The sequence below is a fragment of the Lynx canadensis genome, chromosome B4 (assembly GCF_007474595.2).
Source record: "Lynx canadensis isolate LIC74 chromosome B4, mLynCan4.pri.v2, whole genome shotgun sequence".
NCBI lineage: Eukaryota > Metazoa > Chordata > Mammalia > Carnivora > Felidae > Lynx > Lynx canadensis.
Window position 1 is genome coordinate 22,614,179 of NC_044309.1, and position 19,950 is coordinate 22,634,128.

Sequence of the window (19,950 nt, forward strand, 5' to 3'; positions counted from 1 at the left end):
TAACCTGTCACGAGTTCCTCCATCACTGGCTTCCTGTGTTTGAACTTGTCAGGGACTTTGCATATGCTCTTTCTCTACCCTGTGCCCTCTTTTCCCACATGTCTACCTGACTGGCTCCTCACCAACATCAGGGCTTTTACTCCAACACCATCAGCTCAGCGAGGCCCTTACCGGCCATTGTAATTAAAGTTGCAACACACACACACACACACACACACACACACACACATATATAATTAAATACATAAAATACATATTTCTATATAAGACCATATACATCTATTTATACACATACATAAATCGTTGTTGTACCATTACCCTCATCCCCTAGAATGTAAATTCGATGAGAGCAAGCCCTCTGTTTCACTCACCGTTACATCCCCCGGCCACTGGAACTGTGCCTGGCACACAGTCAGTGCCAGAAAACTATCTGCTGAGTGAATGAAGTCAAAGGGTTAAAGGAAGCCATGTGCACCCCTAATGTTCTGCGGGTTATGAGGTGCTTGCACATATACTTTCTCCTTTGCCGTCATTTCCTGGGCCTCTGTAGGATGACAGCCCTGTGGGACAGGGAAGGCTGTTGTTAGCCTAGTTTGACGGTTGAGGAAGCTGAGGCTTGGAGGCATTAAGTGACGTGTGAGTGCAGATTTTGTGTTCCCCACCCCCCCTCGGATGTCTGTTGGTTGGCTTGAACCCCGTGTGTCCGAAGATGAGCTCCTGTCTTCTCATCTCAGACACGGCAGCTTCATTCATTCCTTACTCAGGTGGAAAGCCTCGGGTGCCATCTTGATTGCTGGCTCTCGCACTCCCCATTTGGACAACCAGAGAATGCTGTTAGTTCAGTACCAAAGGTTCCTTGACTCCACCCGTAGTTCTTGACCTCATGGATGCCACACTGGTCCCAGCCACCACCACTCTTACCTGATCTGCTACCCTTGCCTCCTGCCAAGTCTCCGTACCCTGCCCACTTCTGGAGTCAGAGCACAGGTCTAGATTAATTCCTGGTCCACAGTTTTTGCTTCCATTAAATTGTATTAGTCTAATGCTTCTGCTCTTGCCCTGGGACTCCCCTTAGAACACTCTTCTACTCTCTTCTCCTTCCCCTTCTCCCTCTGCTAACTCCTATTCTCTTGGGCTTCGTTCACACATTTCCTTCTAGGAGGAGGTGCTCTTCCCCAGGAGACTGCTCTGTGTCTATCATCCAGGGGCACCTGATTGCTTGGAGCACACGCACCTCTTAGAACTCAGCCAGCTGTGCCCACCCCATTGGGGTCCTCTGAAGCCTGGGGTCGGCAAGAAAGACTGGCATCCTTTACCCCCTCAGTGTCCGTCCCAGCACTCACACTCAGTGATTGTTGAAGTTGCTGGCCTTCCAATGTCATCTGAGTCCTTTAGGGGAAACAGCATCAGTTACTGGCTAATATGTGAAGAATTGTTTATTCCGAGGAATACTGTCATTTTCACAAAATTCTCTCTTAACATCCCTATTACAAACCTCCATTTTCTCAGTGCCTCTGTGAGGTTATGAAGAAAGATTAGAAATAGCTTTTTTCCCTGGTCCCTTGTAAACGGGGCTCCATTTTAGCCTGTTTCTTTACAGGTGCCGTTAAATGCATGTATCTTTGTGTCCATAAGTAAAATGCAGAGCATTCCAGGTGAACACCTCAGCTTCGGTCACGGTTTCCTTCTTGACTTGGTGAAAACTTGGACTTTTAGATCTCGACAGTAAAAGCATACCAAGTAAGAATGTAAGATCAGAGCACGTCTATGAAGAAGCGCTGAAGGTCTGTATTGGCCAACTTCGAAAGGTTATCCGAGCAGATATTGAAGCCACAAGAGATAATGGATTGGAATGTGACAGACAGGAGGCCAGCTTCCCACACTGAAGTTCTCCAAGGATGTGAGGGAACTTCCTAGATGCTCGTAGGGCATTCACAGATGAGTAACTCAGAATTCAGAAGCATGGGAGATGTTGTGAGCTCAGACAGAACAATGAATTGAAGGGGTAATAGGAAACATGAACATACCCAGTCTTCCTTCTCCGTGAGCAGAGGACAAGGAGAGAAATAACAGCCTTCAAGGCCAGTGTTAGAAACGATATTTCTTCATGACCTTCTGTGTGCCCAGTTTTCATCTAAGGACTGAGAACACGAGAAAAATTGCCAGACATGGTCGTTCTCCCTCAGCAGCATGCAGCAGGGTGAGGATGGGGTCGATCTTAATACGTACAAAACATTGCAGCCCCTTTGCAGTGACTACCAACTCCATCAGTGTCTCCTCCATAAATCTAGATGTTTCCATAAGAAGTTAAATTTATGGGGAGTTTTTGGAGGAATGTTGTTAGTTCTACAGTTTTTTTCACCAGTAGGTTAACATCAGGCAGAAATAGAAAGTTCATTGCTCAGAGTCCTATTTGAAAAGCTTTACCACTGGGGCGCCTGGGTGGCGCAGTCGGTTGAGCGTCCGACTTCAACCAGGTCACAATCTCGCGGTCTGTGAGTTCGAGCCCCGCGTCGGGCTCTGGGCTGATGGCTCGGAGCCTGGAGCCTGTTTCCGATTCTGTGTCTCCCTCTCTTTCTGCCCCTCCCCCGTTCATGCTCTGTCTCTCTCTGTCACAAAAATAAATAAACGCTGAAAAAAAAATTTAAAAAAAAAAAAAGAAAAGGTTTACCACAAATTCAGATAATTTGAATTCCAGTGTTCTGTTGAACTCTTCTGAAAACAGTGTCTTTAATTACTTTGGGGTTTTTTTTTTTTTCCCCTCATACCAGAGAATCAGGGCATGAGCAAACAAGGGCATCGCCTAGCTTTAAGCCTGTTCACTGTTCAGCTCTGGAAAATGCCTTTGTCACTGCCAAGACTAAAGGGTTTTAGTTCACTTAGATTTCTCCCAGAAAAGAAAAAAAAGAAGTGACTTTGTGAAGGAATGATGGTACTTTATTCACCCCTGTGTTCATAGCGGATTGTTCCATGCCTAGCACATATTAAGTGCTCAGAAACATTTGTTGGTGACTTGTTGACTGTGTTTCTGACTTTCTGGGGAGAGAGAGATGACGGGATGAGCAGGAACCAAACACAAAAATAGTCACAAAATATTAGAACTAGAAATGAATTGATTGGCCACCTGGTAAGCACTCCCAGAAGAACAGCCCTGGTTAATGTCATTGTAATTGACTCTCCTGCACCAGTGGGTTTCAGCGTTGGTAGCTGGTTTGGAAGGTGAGCGCCTCCGACAGAGGCTGATCCCGTCAGCTCGCCTGACTGGTTTCCATCAGCTCCCTGACACTTCTGCATATTTAAAACCATATCCTTAGGGATTCATTATGGAGGAATTACCAGTCTCCTAGTTGTTGCCGCACCCACTTGTTTTTTAATAGCCATTAATTTACTTAGATGTACAATGATAAGGACTTAATTCAGGTTTAACGAGGCCTCAGTCAGCCTAAAGGCAAGTCTCTAGGCAAAAAATGGCGAAGGTGGAAATTTGAATCAAGAAGTTGTATAAATGGGGGCACCTGGGTGGCTCAGTCAGTTAAGGGTCCGACTTCAGCTCAGGTCATGATCTCACAGGTTGTGGGTTTGAGCCCCGCATCTGGCTCTGTGCTGACCGCTCAGAGCCTAGAGCCTGCTTTGGATTCTGTGTCTCCCTCTCTCCCTCAAATGCAGACTCTTTCCTTCCCTGAACTTCACTGAAGACAAGAGCAGACTGTGCCCAGTCAGGGTTTTGCTTCATCACAGGCAGACACGGGTTTGCAGGGAAAGCTGGTTGTAGCAGAGGGAATTTAAATACTGGGATCAGCACTTTCCCTGGATTGGACTTGAATTTTTTATTAATATTACGCTTGGGTCCCAAGAAGATGCATTCAGCCAAGCTGACTTTACGGCACTAAATGACTAGTTAACCATACATCCTAATCACATAAATATGGTTTATGGAATGATACAAAATGGTTTATGAAATCACTTTTAAACCATCTTTTCAACAGTAATTATACCAGTTCTGTAATACCTTAAACCAAGCAATATTGGCAAGAATTAGCTTAAGCATTTTTAATATTCTGACGATTATCATACAAAATTGCCACTGCAATTAAATGACAGGGTCATATTTAATTTCTTTTCTTCCACTGCATTTCTCTTTTTTCCTTTTCACATTAAAACATCCTTCATAACATTTCATCATGGGAGAAGGCTGCATAAGTTTCCAGTTGCTGTAATTTAGTTAAACCATAAAATTGTTTCCAGATTACCAACCATGAAATGGAAAGACAATCTTATTTATGAATTTATAAATCAGATAATCTCCCTCAAATGAATCCTGAAACCAGAAACACTTTGATGATTAAATAGGAGGGAAAAAGTTTTCTCATTACCATGTGTCAAAAGAATTGTATTTTTGTAAAGCGGGTTTGGCCGAGGCAGCGGGACACGCATGTGCAAATCGGTCCGTGTGATGCCTCGGTCGTGTACCCTCCCCGCTGTTTCCTGGACAGTGGGAGAGAATTGCTCCCTCTTGGCCATCAGGCTCGAGTGTTCCGAACTCTCAAGGCTCTGACAGATCATGTCTCCTTCCTGGTGGCCCCACCAGTGAAATAGCCTGGAGGAGGCCACTCAGGGAGTATTCACGACCATCCTCACAGATCAAAAGGGAGAACTAAGTGTGTCTGTACCAGGACTGGGTATGAGGCTGGGCTCCACGGTACCCAAACTCTTACCCCAGGCAGTTTTGCGATTTTGACTTAATCGCATCATGTCTCCGTGAGGAAAGAAGAATGGAGTGCTGGTTAGGTATTGTCTTTCTCTGTATCCTAAAACCCTTGTCAGGGGGGGAGCCCAGTGAGAAGCCAAGTACCCACTGAGCCAAGGAAAAAGCCAAAAGTGTGTAAGAAGGAAGCCCCATGGACACCCATGTGGAGAAGACCCAACCTGTGCTGTAACATTCTGCACTTCTACCCGTGATGATGACTGAGCAGTGTTCTGAACCTGGAATGATTCAGGTGCTTTGCTTGCTGTTTTGTGCTGCTGCCCTCCTTTGTTAAACTGGGTAATGAAAGTGGTGACTAGAGAGCAATGATCAGAGGGAACACTGATTGGGCCCTAATCAGGTTGGGTGATGTTAGAATCTCTTATGCTATTTCCGCCTGTCAGATTCTCCTTTATTCCCTACAGTCATAGACTTAGCCGTTTCTCCTCTTTCTTTTTTTTTTTAAATATTTATTTATTTTTGATAGAGAGAGAGAGACAGAACGTGAGTGGGAGAGGGGCAGAGAGAGAGGGAGGCACAGAATCCAAAGCAGGCTCCAGGCTCTAAACTGTCAGCACAGAGCCCGATGTAGGGCTCGAACTCACAAAGCGCGAGATCACAGCCTGGACACTTCACCAACTGAGCACCACGGGGCCCCTTTTTCTTCTCTTTCTTAACTTTGTTGTCGTCGTGTCTGGATAGGTTGTCACTGCGCCTTCCTATCCCACATTCCAGCTTCACGGACTGTTTTAAGCCACTCCCTAACCAAAGCTGCCTAGACTCTAAAAATGTCATCCCACTTAAAAAAGAGAGAGGGAGGGAGGGAGGAAGGAAGGAAAGAAGGAAGGAAGGAAGGAATCCTTTGCATTTTCCTAGAATTGAATAAGCTAGTACATCTCAAGGTGGTTCTGAATGCACCTGCACCCTTAGGGCCATGAGCTTGACTCCAGCATTACCGTGGGAAGAATGGAGGCACTGGACGACTTGCATCCAGTGCTCAGCAGGGCTGCTGGGAGTCATTCATTTCCCACGAGCCCATTTGACTAAGGCTGTGTCTCCCACATGAAGGCAGCATGATCGACCACCACCCATATTTTCTTTGCGATATGGGTCTGATAAGCTTGGGATTTCCGTTGGATATTGACTAACCTGTTTTCTTGACCGAAATTTCTTACTAACTTGTCTCTTTGGCACATGTTCTGTCTTATGGCAGAGACAAGGCCAAGAGCACAGGTGTAAGACTCAAAATGTTCTGCAGCTTTGATGTTTGGTCTTCACTACTCTGCCTGGAAATACCTGGAAAGCCCTTCCATGGAATTTCGGCTCAGACTATTTGAGATTTCTCCTCTCCATACCATTAGAACAAAGAGATCATATTATTAATACATCAGTTGGTTTTTTTTTTTTTTCCTTATCGTGTTCAGAACCAGTAACTATTCAGACTGTATGACTCACATCCAAGAAACTCGGTCTTGGGACAGAACGATCCATTTTAAGCTAAAGAAAATGCATGAAATTGTGAAGTCAGAAACTCGTAATTGGGAAATTAACTTCAGTGATTCATATCGCGCTAAAGGTTATACTCCCAAGGCAAAATGCAAGGCCTAAAGGCTGTGTCTAGACAAAATGACCCTTAAAAATCCTCTTGATTGCCATGAACTTTGAGATTCAGATACATCATCTCTCAATTAGTCCAACTTAACCGATTATTTTTTTCTAGAGGAGGAACAGACCACAGTGATTTTTTCCGTTGGGTACCAGATAAAGAAGTTGGCTTGTGTTTAAAAGCCACGATGTACACATATACCATTTGTAGTACAGGAATCACTGTTGCTAACACTACAGAGGTCTGTGGGGCGGAGACCCACAGAGAAGAGTGGGTTCACTTCTCTGTCTCAAGTTGACATCTGCTGATGGGATATGTTGGCAGGCGAGGTGCCCACACTATTCAAACTGTTCTCAACTCTCTTCCCTGTATTGTTTTAAGCTACCACATAAGGGTAATTGAATTCACATTTGTGCTGCCCATTACTCAGTAGAGGTTACTTTGTTGTGGTGACGTGTGTATAATGTATTGAAAACAATGCTAATCGTTCTGTAAAACTGCCATTGTCCAAGGTACAGAAATGTGAGCCTGTTTCAAAGGCCCGATGAATTGTGATGGAGCATGAAAGGGCCCCGAACACTAACGTGCGGTGTCTGTGTAGGGGACATAACTGTGTAGGGGATTCTTCATTTGTGTCTTAAGATGACCGAAGCTGTTAGGGATATTTGTCTTCCTACTTGATCCTGTAAAAGGCCCCGGGTTAAGGTTCCTATGACATTACATTGAGCATCCCCTACCCCCAAGTGAAGAGATTGATCCCAATCATGTTTTTCCTTAAAATACATTCACGTGTGTTGCTTTTGGGCTATGAAGCAAGTATCACTCCACTCTCCACAAACATCTCTGTCATTGACACCAAAATCAGGCAGCAGCCTCCCAGCTGACGAGGACGGCTTGGAAGTCTGTGCCACTAGGCCACAGCTGGCCTGGGACACCGCTGGTGCCAGAGAGAAAATAGCGAAAGCTGGGCAGAAAGCCTCAAAAACACGACGCGCACACAGAATCATTTCCGAAGGAGGCGCTGTTCGATTTTCCAGAAGGCCCGTTTCTCATCTGACCGGTGTTTTCTCAGTGAGATCACTGAGTTAATATTAACCTCTGATCATCGACTCTTGAACTCAGCAGGGCTTTGTCGGCTCTGCAACATTCCCTGAGCCAGGATGGGGTGAACTTTGCCAGCCTCCTAGGTGGTACGTTTTATAACCCTCAGGTGATCATTCACCCAGACAAACCAGTCTGAAAGCCAATATAGCTTTAACAAACCATTCTCTTGTTTTCCAGAGAGAGGATGCAAGCCATGGAGAAACAGATTGCCAGTTTAACTGGTCTTGTTCAGTCTGCGCTTTTTAAAGGGCCCATTACGAGTAATAGCAAAGATGCGTCTAGGTAAAAAGAAGAAAGCAAACCAATTACAGATAATTCGATCTGTTTCTCTTTAATCATTAAGATCATTCCTTCATTCAAATCCGTTTCCTTGTAATCATCTCAAGGCTGAAAATATGCACATCTCTATGAATCGTGGTTTGTGTGTGTGTTTGTTTGTTTTTCCTTCCGGTAATTCTTGGTCCAAGGTAACACTTTGGCCCAAGGAGGGTAGGTGGGTTTCCCAGAGTGCATGTGGCTTCATGGACCACTGTGCAGTGCCTGCCAGCGCCATCCACACGTCTCCACATCCACCTCATCCGACAGTCGTGAGCGTGCCTCAGCCGCATTCCACCGGCAGTGTCAGACGCATACCTGGGAAGCCTCTTCCGTCCCGGCCGATAGTGACGCTGATGCTAAAACACATTGCTTAATACCATCACTAGCTGCTGCTGATTGCTTAGAATAGTCAATGGAAGGGGGGGAGAAAAAGGGCATTTGGGAAACTGTATAGCTGACTCTCTTTTTCTTTTATTCAGCGAGAAAATGATGAAATCCACAGCCAATAAGAGCCACACAGATGGTGCAGGTAAGTGTCCCTCAGAGCCTCTGCAGGCTGCCTTTGGTGAGCTCTGGCTTGTTTCGGAGCATTTAACCTGTCCCTAAGTCGCCTAATTGGTGTGATTTCAGAGGCTTTCTGGATGACGCCTGACCCACCACACCTTCCCTGCATAACGCTGAAATTCCAGATGAGTCATTCATTCAGGGGAGGGGAGATGGCCTAAGCCCTTCAGTCCTCTCCCTTCCGTCTTCATTCATTCATTCATTCATTCATTCTTCTTTCATTTACACGCGTGTATGGCCATACATCCCACAAATATATATGTGCCTGGCACTGGGCAAAGACAGTGGGCATAATTCAGACAGGGCTGCCTGTCTGAATTCCTAAGCCGGGGGGAGAAACAGATACAGGACGAGTAATTCTGAGTGGTAAGAAGAAGCGCAGGGTGAGGATTTCATCCACAGAGCTAGCCTAGACTAAGACATTTCCCTGAGGAAGTGACATAAGCTGAGGCCCAAAGGATGAATGGGACTGAGGTGAGTGAGTGGGGAGAGGAAGAGCCATTGAGGGGAGGGGAGGCATGAGCAAATGCCGTGGTAAGGAATTTAGACATCACTCTTAGTGCAAAAAGTGAAGCCACTGGAAGGTTGTGCGATGAGAATGGGAACGGGCAAGAAGGGAGCCAGTGACAGAGGTGGGAAGAGAAGGTGTGCTTGGACCAAGTCCAGCTTTTTAAATGCCAGCATCCCCCCAAAAGCAGCTCCAATTATATGCCCAGTGGAGTCCCCTACTATCCAGGTATATTTAATGTGCGTCTTCTGCCGCAGGCTCAAAGCAGGCCTCCTCTCAAGAGTAAGAGATCTTCCCTTGTGTTGGATTAGAAATAGAAATCATGACCAGGGACATGTTTGGCTAGTGAGTTACACAGGAAGCATGTGGCAGGTTGGGTGAAACCCCTAATTTGGGGAAGCCACAGAGTGTCATGCAGCATGGTAGAATGGACAGACCTTGGGACTTCAGCTGAGTCCACTGTTAGACCTGGTTCCGCCCTAGCTGACTACAGGCAGTTGAGCTGTAAAGCCAGGAGGGTTGGGCGTCCAGCATTTCCAATCCTCATGGGATTTGTTGGTGTCCTTGGCTTCAGCCAGAGAATTATTTAGCGGAAATTGCTAAACCTGTCTTCAGAACGATTGCCAGTTTGTTTGAGAGATATTCATTCCTTCCTTTATTTTCTCACCAATTATGAATGTAAAGGGGGAAAAAAGGAATCTACTGAACGCATAGAAACAGACAGCGGAATGGTGGTCACCAGGGGCTGAAGGTTGGGGGAAGCGGGGAGGTGTTGGTCAAGAGTACAGACTTCCATTTAGAAGATGAACACGTTCTGGGGATCTGATGCCCAGCATTGTGATTACAGATCACAGTACTCAACTGTACCCTTGAAAGTTGCCAAGAGAATAGATGTTAAATGTTCTTGCCGCAAAAAAGAAATGGTAATCATGTGACATGATGGGCGTGTTAGCTAACACTGTGGTAGTAATCATATTGTAATATATAAGTATATCAAATCAACACATCCTAAAGGTACACAATGTTGTGTGTCGATCAAGTCTCAGTGAAGCTGGGGAGAACAAAGTTTGCCTACCGAACACTGCAACCTTCCGTTCCTCTGGATTCGATTCTAGAAATGATGAGTACCCAACACCATTGTTCTAATCAATGCGTACGTGCTCTTTTACATTGTCCCTTTACCCCTTTTCACTTTTGGTGACATCATCACGCTCATCATGGGAAACACTTAGTGAGTGTTTCTTCTATGCCCCACACCGTTCTGAGTGCTTTTCATGCGTGAACTCATTAGCTCCTGACACATCTACGCAGGATAGGCACAGTTGTCATTCCCATGCTCCAGATGGGAAGACTGAGTGTATGGCCCCACATGTGACCCACAGCCACACGGTCCCACCTGTCGTTTTACCTCATCCTTTTGTGTGAAGGTGCCCCAATCTCTTTAGAGGTATGTAGGCTGTTTCATTTCTTAGTGTTGAAAATTTTTGTCCCTGTCTCTTTTAGAACCAGGGGAGAGGAACAGGTGTAACTTCCTTGAGATGTGTTTCCCAAAGTGGAATCAATAAGTCCAGAGGGACAAGCTTTAGTAGCATTGGCAACATGCTGCCAGCTTTCTCCTCTGAAAGGCTGAGCCAGCCTATGACGCCATTGGCAACTGCACGCGCGTTGTTCCCCGAGTCTCTGCTGGGTTTGGTCTCTCTCGTTCTAATGTGTCAGGGCTAGATGTGGTCCACGGGGCTCTCGTGGCCATAACAGCCTTGTACGGGGGTGCAAAGTATATTAATTCTTCCAGAATCCTAGGAAGTAAGCTACGAGACAAAAAAGGATAATCCCTCTTCTGTAGACAAGTCCAGGGAATTATAGAGAAGTCAAGGAGCTCATTTGGCCAAGGGTAAATAAAAAACAGAAACCCAGGGGTGCCTGGGTGGCTCAGTCGGTTAAGCGTCTGACTTCGGCTCAGGTCATGATCTCACAGTCCGTGAGTTCAAGCCCCGCATGGGGCTCTGTGCTGACAGCTCAGAGCCTGGAGCCCGATTCAGATTCTGTGTCTCCCTCTCTCTCTGCCCCTCCCCTGTTCATGCTCTGTCTCTGTCTCAAAAATAAATAAACGTAAAAAAAAAAAAAAAAAAACAAAAAAACCCAAAAAACGGAAACCCAGATTTCCCGTTACTTTAGGAATATTTGGTTTACTGTGGATAGAAGAGAACAGAAGGAGCCTCCCATTTCAAGGACATACCAGATGTTTTATATTGTATGTTATATCACTGAACACATCTAATCCTCTAAGGAAGATGTGAGCCACACTGCTCGCTAGTAGAAGTCATGGCCGGTCTTGCCAGTTCCCAAACCTGTGTTCTTTCTGTCACAACAGGATACATTAAAATCACTTCATCTTTGCGTTAATAAGGTTCACATTACAAAGTACTTGACTGAAGTGAATGACCTAAGGGCAGGCTGGGTAGGAGAAAGGTGGGGGTGGGCGTTGCCTGGAAAGGGCGAAGTGCACGGAAAGGAGTGAGGTCTGCAGACTGCACCCTGATTCTCCGGACCAGTCCGGGCCTGTTGGGAGCAGAGTACGAGCACCTCCCGTGTGGGCGTGGCGAGCACACATCCTGTGCACGTCTCCTCTGAAAGGGGACTCATTTAACATTCAGGTTCCCACCCGCCAATCACAGGTCCATCCGTAGATTTCAGGGCACCTGCTCCCCCAGGCTTTCCACTTGCTGACCCTCCAAGTGAGGAGGGGGGGCTGGCAGAGACTCCTGCCCCCTCTTCTCAGAGAAATAATAATCACAGCTAACTGCAGTGGGGGTTCTGTCTGCGCCAAACACTGGAATAAGCAGTTCACCTGCGTTGGTTCCATTATCCTACACAATTTACCCATTTGTCCATTTTGCAGATGAGGAAACTGAGAGAGAAAGAGGTCATGTTCCCTACCTGAGGTTACACACCTAGGAAGTAGATACTGAGAGTGATTTCCAGGGTTGTGGTTTAAATCATTGGGAGGATAATGGTGCCACTGGCTAAAATTAGACCTACAGAGACAGAGGTCTAGAGAAGATGAAGAGAAATAATGAATTTGACCTGCTTGTGGAGAAGTCCGGAAGCGATGGGAAGGTATTGGTACGTCCATCTGAAGATAACTGGATGCTGGAGACGAAGATGTGGGAGACATTTGCAGGTGGAAATATATCCAGGGAGAGGAGAAGCAGTCCCAGGAAAACATACCAGGATTTAAAGGGTTGGCTGAGGGAAAAGTCAGAAAAGACAGTGACCAATATGGAGCAGCAGAAAGGTAAGGAGAAAGGGGATAGGAACAGTTAAAACTGACTGAAAAAGAAGTAAATGAGTGACAAAGCCCAGCATCACGCCAAGGAGATCTCGTGTCAGCCCAGCATCTGTTGGGGTGACCCCTGACCGGTGGCCATTTCAGGGAACGATGGAGTTAGAAGCCAGATTTAGCGGATTAGGTTGGAGGTGAAGAAATTTTACAAATGAGTGGAGATTCCATAAAGACATTTGGTGGCGAGAGGTACTTTTTAAAACCAGCGTTCAGCATTCAGCTCTCACAGATGGTATGTGGTCTCCGGCTTTTCCTCCGTGCAGGAGGTCGTGAGCGCTGTGGTGTCCTCACGGTGTGTAAGGGGAGGCGGGGGAGGTGGAAGGAAGGGGTGCCTTCCCAGACTGAAGAATAGCGGAGCAGTCCTGAATGCCGCACGCGAGGTAGCTAGCTGGCACCGTATCGTTTTCGCTGGAGAAATACCTCGATGGTGTGGGCAAGAGTTGGACGCTCAACGGACTGAGCCACCCAGGTGCCCCTGGGAGAATATTCTTTGGAACACTTTGCTCTTCTGGGGGTGATTTTGATTTGAGGGGGAACAGACAAAAGTTGGTCGGAGCCGCGACCGGTGATGATAGGAGTTAGCTCATACAAAGACCAGCTCTTTGTCTGCTTTGCTGGGGTTCCTTTGGAAATCCCTATGATGCTTTCTGTTCTGTGATCCTGACTTCCGCAAGGGGGCCACGAGAGGGCTGGGAAAGTGGTCCTCTAGGGGTGAGGAACTCGGTGTGCCGTCAGCTCTCACTGGCATTGCTGAGACCAAGCAAGAGGACAGCTGTGTGTGCTGGGGAGGGAAGGGATCCCTTGGTTGCTGAGCCCAGATGGAAAGAGAGGCCCCTGTGCTGCGTCCACTTCAGACTGTGCAGAGGCACAACAGGATTCTGTCCTCGAAGGCCTGCCCAGCCTATCGCCAACCTTCCACGTTGTCCTTTGCAGAAAAGAGAGCTAACCAGAAGACGGTGTGCGCGTGCGTGTGTGTATATGTGCGTGTGTAATGTGAATTCAGAGTCTACTCTGGAGGCCTATTCCAGAGAATTGCACTGTCCTATAAATACAACAGCACTTTCTTTTGATTCCCGTACCTTGCTGATCCTGTCAGTGGTACTTGGGATCCTTTTTGAGGCATTTCCTAAAGCACACTTTGTCGAATCAGGCCCTTCCCGGATGGACTTATGAAATCCACGAGGCTTGTCTAAGTTGGACCCACAGAGACCAAGTTTATGGCAGCTAGAAAACGATTTAGGAAGAGTTTCTTTCTGCTGCCTTTTTTTATTCTTCTCCTAGAGAATTTTGTACCATACCTGATTTTCTCACTGAAGGAGATGTGAGCAGGAGTCCTGCTTCTTTTGGTCTGAAAACCTTGAAGAGGTCCATGAGAGTATCCTGTTCCTTTTACTTTTCCCTTGGTGACTGGCTGAATCTGCCCCGAACTAAGTGCCTGTTCTCAGGATACATCTGCCTGCAGGAAGTAGTCATATAAGCACTGTGTTAGGTCCCAGAATTGAAAAACTTATTTTTCTGGGGACACCTGGGTGGTTCAGTCAGTTAAGCATCCGACTTTGGCTCAGGTCATGATCTCATGGTTCATGAGTTCAAGCCCCGTGTCGGGCTCTGTGCTGACAGCTCAGAGCCTGGAGCCTGCTTCCGATTCTGTGTCTCCCTCTCTCTCTGCCCCTCCCCCGCTCATGCTCTGTCTCTGTCTGTCTCTCAAAAATGAATAAATGTTTAAAAAAAGCTTAAAAATTTATATTTTTGTTGTAAAAATCCACACACTCACTATGCAGATTTAAAACTACAAAAAGTAGTAATATAAAAAATACATAACTCATGGAATACTACTAGCTGGAGAGAATGTTAACACTTTGTTATATATACAGCTAATCTTTGCTCTGTGCAAACCTGTGTATTTAAAGAAGATAGATAGACAGACAGACAGACAAAAGATAGACAGCTAGCTAGCTTCCTTAATGTGGCATTATGTTATACCTACTGTCCTATGATCTGCCTTCTAGGATGTGACATTTACAGACCACATACTATAACAATGCATGAATGTTTCATAATTTTAAACCCAATTCCTTTTTTTCCCCATTTAGAGGACCAACCTAACTTAAAAAATTTTTGTTCATAATGAAGGACTTACCAGTAATCTGTATTGGGATGGGATTTAGACTTTCCTTTCTGGGATGCTTAGGTTCTTGGCTACTCTTTTCTCCTAGGAACACTCCATGTTTCTGGGGGAAAGACTGTCAGCGCACTGGAGTCCTCAGGGCCACCCAGCCAGCCCCTGCCTGCCGGCACCTCGGCCATGCACATGAGCCTGCTTGACATGAGGCGGAGTGTGGCCGAACTCAAGCTCCAGCTCCAACAGATACGACAGCTTCAGGTACTGAATGAGTTCCTTGTGGACAACGTCTTCTGTCCTAGTTCCCCAGAATCCGCTTTCTCCTCCCTGTTCACCTCCAACAACCCTAGCCACTCAGCACCTTCCCGGGGCTCTCTCTACCCTTCCCTCCTAAGGGCTAACTGAAGACATAAAGAGTAGCACCCTAAAGGCACGGTTTCCTCTCTTGAACACGTCATCTTGGTCTAGAGCCTTTCATCACAACTCGAGTCAATCTATAACCACTTCTTGAAGCTACACATGCTTTTACACATGAAAAAATCATTAAACATCTGTTTTTTGGAGGAGGGCTAGAAAGAGGAGCCTGTGGAGCATTGTAATAGCCAGTTAAGACTTACTGCTTGCAGGGTTTCGGCTCCTGGCTTCTCTTCAACGAGTATGCACAAAGCTAAGCTTTTTTTTGCAAGCGACTATGGTGTCTTTAGAAATACGAGTTTAGACTAGAAGATGAGTTCGTAAGGAAAAGAAGCCCTCGTGGAAGATTTGTTGAGGGAAACATTTGCATTTTATTTGGATTGTGTGTTCCGTAATATTTTCCTTCCCTTTTTCCATTGTTCGGGAATATATGAACCGCCTGGGAATCAGCAGAGAGGGAAAACGACCCTTTGTGTCACTAATCTTGGTGAATGGGTCCCATCGATCCATTGAAGCAGAATAGCGTATCTGGTGGTTCCGAGTATCAGGGGCTGGGGTGGGCATTTCTTTATGAGATCGCTTTGTGAGATCTCTGTGAGATGGTTCACGTGTCTGCCTCATGCCCCTACCTTGGTGGTGGGTTAATCACCGCAGGTATAGTGCTGGCTTAGTACCCAGGCATCTTCCCTGACTTCAAGAAGCTCGTTTAAACCTTGGTAGAAGTCAACCCACTGGGAAACCTTGAGCAGCCACAGGGAGCATGGCATCGTCAGTAGCCAGGGGGACGGAACTTCCTGGGCTGGTAAGGGAGTTGCAACGTGGAAAGGGCTTCGACGCCCCAGATTGTGTCTCTCTTCAGCTCACTCGTGGCCTGAGCCCTACATTTTTCACCACCTAATTAAAGCTAAAGTGGCGACTTCCTCTCGCCCTCTATCTACGAGGAACAAACAGAAAGGCAGCTGACTTGAGAGCCCTGCCCGGGGGCCCCACCTTGGACCGTGAGGGCCGTCAGAACAGACCACACTGCTCAGTGCTCGGGTCTCCAGAGGCTACTCTGTCTCCCAGGCAATGTCCCAGATACTTTAGACATCCCAGGCGAAGTCATTTCAGTGCTCTTCTGAGTCACGTCATCCGTGACGTTCCTCATCCTCTGCGTCAACTTCGCCTCACTTTGCAATTTTAAATACACTTTGTGGTGGTGGAGTGCGTGGTTTGGGCTGAGGGTGTGTGCCAGGTGACAAAGTCCACTGCCTACAGTGTCCAGGCAGTAACGTAACAAGTGAAATGGAGGAGGGACAACGGCAAGTTGGCCCTTCTCAAGGTCAGTCACCACTCAGCTCCAGCCAGCTCTTAACCTGACAGAATTAGAGTCCAGTGTTCTCTCTGGAAACACAGGTTTCGTATGATTTATTCGTATTCATTCTAAAAGTGTTGGAAAGTAATTAAAAACCAATTATTTAGTACCCTGCAGGTCGAATGACAAATGTGCAGGCCAGAATGGGTCTGCTGTGTCCCAGGTTAATCTTACCTGGGATTTGGGGAGGGTAAAGCCCCTTCTCACGCTGCTTCTGCCTGTGAGCGCCACCTTCTGGCCATTTGGAAATGATCGCTCCTTCCTAGACCCTCGGGGCAAAAAAATTCCTAAATATTGTTTGTATGGTGGTACCTACTGTTTTCCAAAGTGAGCATTTGTTGGTATGGGGGAGGAGGGGGAATTGCTTTAGCATAAGTACCTCGGAAGTGTGGCACCTTTGATATGGAGGCTGATGCGTGTGGCTGTAGCATCACCCCGGTGACGGCTGGCATTGTTTGGTTTCCTGGCTGGCTGTGGGGGTCGGGGTAGTTGCCCACAACCCGCCACTCCTTGCAGACCTTGAACTGTGGCTGCTGAGTTTTGGAATCATAGCTCCTCAAACAATGCAACTCTTCGGTCAAGGTCTGGGAATGCTATCTTAACCATGCGAGTTCCTTTATTGCCCCAGAATTGCTCAGCTTTTCTGGCTTCGGGGGGTATAAAGAACAAGCCGCCGACATGCTCTTGAGCTTTGAAGTTTGTGCAGTTCTAAGGAGCAGACGCATAGGGAAGGCTAAACACTTTGTTACCTAACCTGACGGCTGTTGTTTCTACCAAATCTTTGTGTTTCCTGTGTCCCTGTCAGCTTTCTTCCCTGTCAAGCCTCTGTCTTTTCAGTCAGGGGAGTCTCTTTAAGACAAAAACAGCTTAGAATAATTAAGCTATCTCAGCACCAATTCTCCTTTGGCATATGTATTATACACTAAAAAAGAAGTGTAACCCCAAAGTGATTATAAGTCCAATAATGGAACTATCATTAGAGATATACGAAACTCTGCAGAAGAGTCTCGAAAGAACAAAAATTAAATTAGAAATTCAAATGTTCTTTGAACTGTGTTATAAAATAGTGAAACTGAATGAAATCTTTTGTGCTTGGCAGCCGGCTCCAGTAATTAGATAATTAAATCACTGGAAAATCCTAGACGGTAGAGCATATCCTATTTGAGCGTTTTATTTTCAGAATTGATGGATTATTCTCAGGAATAGAAATTTGATGAGGACACAGTGGGATGGGTAGATTTAAGTAGGGCAAAAAGAATGTCAAGGGAGGCAAAAGGAGCCTAAGCAGAAGATGAAGAAAACCACTAAAGCTCTATTCATATAATTCTCTGCTCTCCAATTTCACATGAATTATTGGTCTAAGAGAATGGTTCTTAATCCTGGCTGCTTACTAGAATCACCTGAGGCCTTTAACAAAAACATTAATACCCTGAGGACCACTGCTAGAGTCTGACTTCATTGATGTGAACCAGGGGCCAGGCACTGGTGACTCTAGAATGCTCCAGGGTAAGAACTATTGCTCTTGGGTATTATGAATGCTCAGTCCATTGAGATGCTTCTTGGAAATGTTGTGATCTCAGTCAGCTATCACAAGAGTGAAGCAGAAACACATGGGGTACCCACCACCCTGTATGTGTGAAAAACACCCAATGACTTCAAAGCCCTGGCTTCTAACAATGCACCTCATTCCCAGTGGCTAATAGAACGTGTTCTCTACTTAGTTACAATTGATACAAGAGCCATAGGAACTTTCCAAGGTAATAGTCGGGTCAGCAATTAGCTGCCAATAATAGAAACAGATAGATGGCCTTATACCTAACAAATGTTCCCTTCAAAAGACTATCTTTATCCATTACCTCTTCTGGTGTGATTTAGAAAAAGCTTACTTTTCCTAAGTGATGAGCTACATCTTTCTTCGAAAATGCCACAGTACTTGGATTTTCCCAAGGCAATCCCATATCCACTGAAGTGACTGCAATTGTGTCCCTCTCTGTGGGCTGAGGAGAGAGGGAAGCTTCTGGAAGATATGGTACAAGTTCTGTAAGGGCCAGATGGGACTTGGCCTAAAGAGAGAATGAATACGTCTTACTTGTCTAATTCTCACAGTTTTTTTTTTTTTTCCCCTTGGTTCCTATTTCCTTTTTCTGCCTCCTGATAAATTTCTAAAAAATGGGCTGGTTCTGAACGTAGTGTTCCATTTTTAAGACTACTGAGAATTTACTGTGCTCTCGTAAGAGAGGAAGGAGGTAAAATACCAACACAAAAAAGAAACATGGCAGTACACAGAGACCTTGTATTTGAAATGATATAATTCAATAGTGTTATCTTAAGGTGGCTTTTTAAATAAGATAGTGCCTCATAGAAATGTGCGAGAGTCTCATTTATCATCCAAAAAATGATCATGGGAATGTATATCCCTGAGAAAAGCACACTACAGTTTGGTCCATGTGAGCAGATCTATTTTTACCCATTGGGCAGAAATAATAAATGGAAATAGTTCAGGGTTTGATGAGTAGGCTGCCAGGCAATGCACCAAGCCCTAGGTAGACTGTCACATGGAGGCTGTCTAAGGTGGGGAGTCATCTCCCAGGTAACATGTGGTTGTCACCAGGCATCTTATATGTCGTTCCCTACAGCCTGGGGAACTTAATTAACCAGGTAGCCAGGAGTCCTTCTGGAGTCTGGCTATCATCATGAAACTTCCTGATTTGTGGTACAACCACTGTTCAGTGTCACCGCTGAACAGGAAGTTAGTTCCACTATATGACAGTGTGGGCTAGACTGATAGTCCTAGGTTTTGCCTAAGAAATCAAGGTTGAGTATGTGAGGCACATTGTCCAATTAGAAGTGGGTGAAATTAGTTTCAGGTAGTTTCCTAGTTTCTTGATGTTGATAGGGACAGCTTATTTGGTTTAATTAAATATTTAATGGCCAAGAACATTATTCCTAAGGCATAGCATTTACAATAAATTTATGTTTCTTTTTTTTTTAATTTTTTAATGTTTATTTCTGAGACAGAGACAGAGCATGAGTGGGGGAGGGGCAGACAGAGAGGGAGACAGAGGGAGGGAGACAGAGAATCAGAAGCAGGCTCCAGGCTCTGGGCTGTCAGCACAGAGCCTGACGCGGGGCTCAAACTCACAAACCATGAGATCATGACCTGAGCCAAAGTCAGTCACTCAACCGACTGAGCCACCCAGGCGCCCCAACAATAAATTTATGCTTCCAGAATGAGGGGTAACTGTAACTGTACTTGCCTTCCCACTGTTGACAACTAGAAAACTGGAGGAAAAAAAAAGTGAAACAACTGTTTCCAGGCATTACATTACAACAGATTGTAATCCTTAGGAGTATGAAAGCAAAGAAGTGAAATTCAGCTTTCTGCCTGGGGCACTTTTCAGATCATGATGTGGAAAGCAATAACCCAAGCAGAGCACTGACAGTGTAATTGAGGAGATAAGATGAAAATTTAGAGAGCTAAAACAGCTAGAATTTGTGGAGTTGAGTACCAAATAAGAGAAAGCTCTGCAGAGAAAAGACTATATAAATCTGTGCTCTGTTATTGAATAATAAGCCACGTATGTGTAGTGTGAAAGACCACCTAGCCAGGCAAAAACAAAGTAGGAAGCTCTAAGATTAAAAATCCCCAGAGCTCATACAGGGCTGGGAGATGTTCATACTTTGACAAGCAAGACTAAAGAGGCTTCATTGGTCACCTGGGGCATTCAATAGAGATCAGAGAAGAACCATGTTCCAGTTTTAGGACTAAACTAGTCCCAGAGTAAAGGCTACCCTAGATTCACCCTAACAAAGCTTAAAAGCAAGCCTCTAAAGAACAAAAATGATCCACAAGTAACTGAACCATCTGCCAGA

General features: G+C 45.7%; 1 protein-coding gene across 1 annotated transcript in view; it reads left to right on the plus strand.

Annotated features, from left to right (window-relative positions):
• The window catches only part of KIAA1217 (KIAA1217 ortholog), a 305,103-nt gene that overhangs the window by 249,265 nt on the left and 35,888 nt on the right, over nt 1–19,950 (plus strand). The window contains 3 exon segments of the mRNA XM_030321322.1: nt 7,632–7,736; nt 8,252–8,301; nt 14,404–14,570. Of these exon segments, the coding sequence (XP_030177182.1) occupies nt 7,632–7,736; nt 8,252–8,301; nt 14,404–14,570 (322 nt within the window).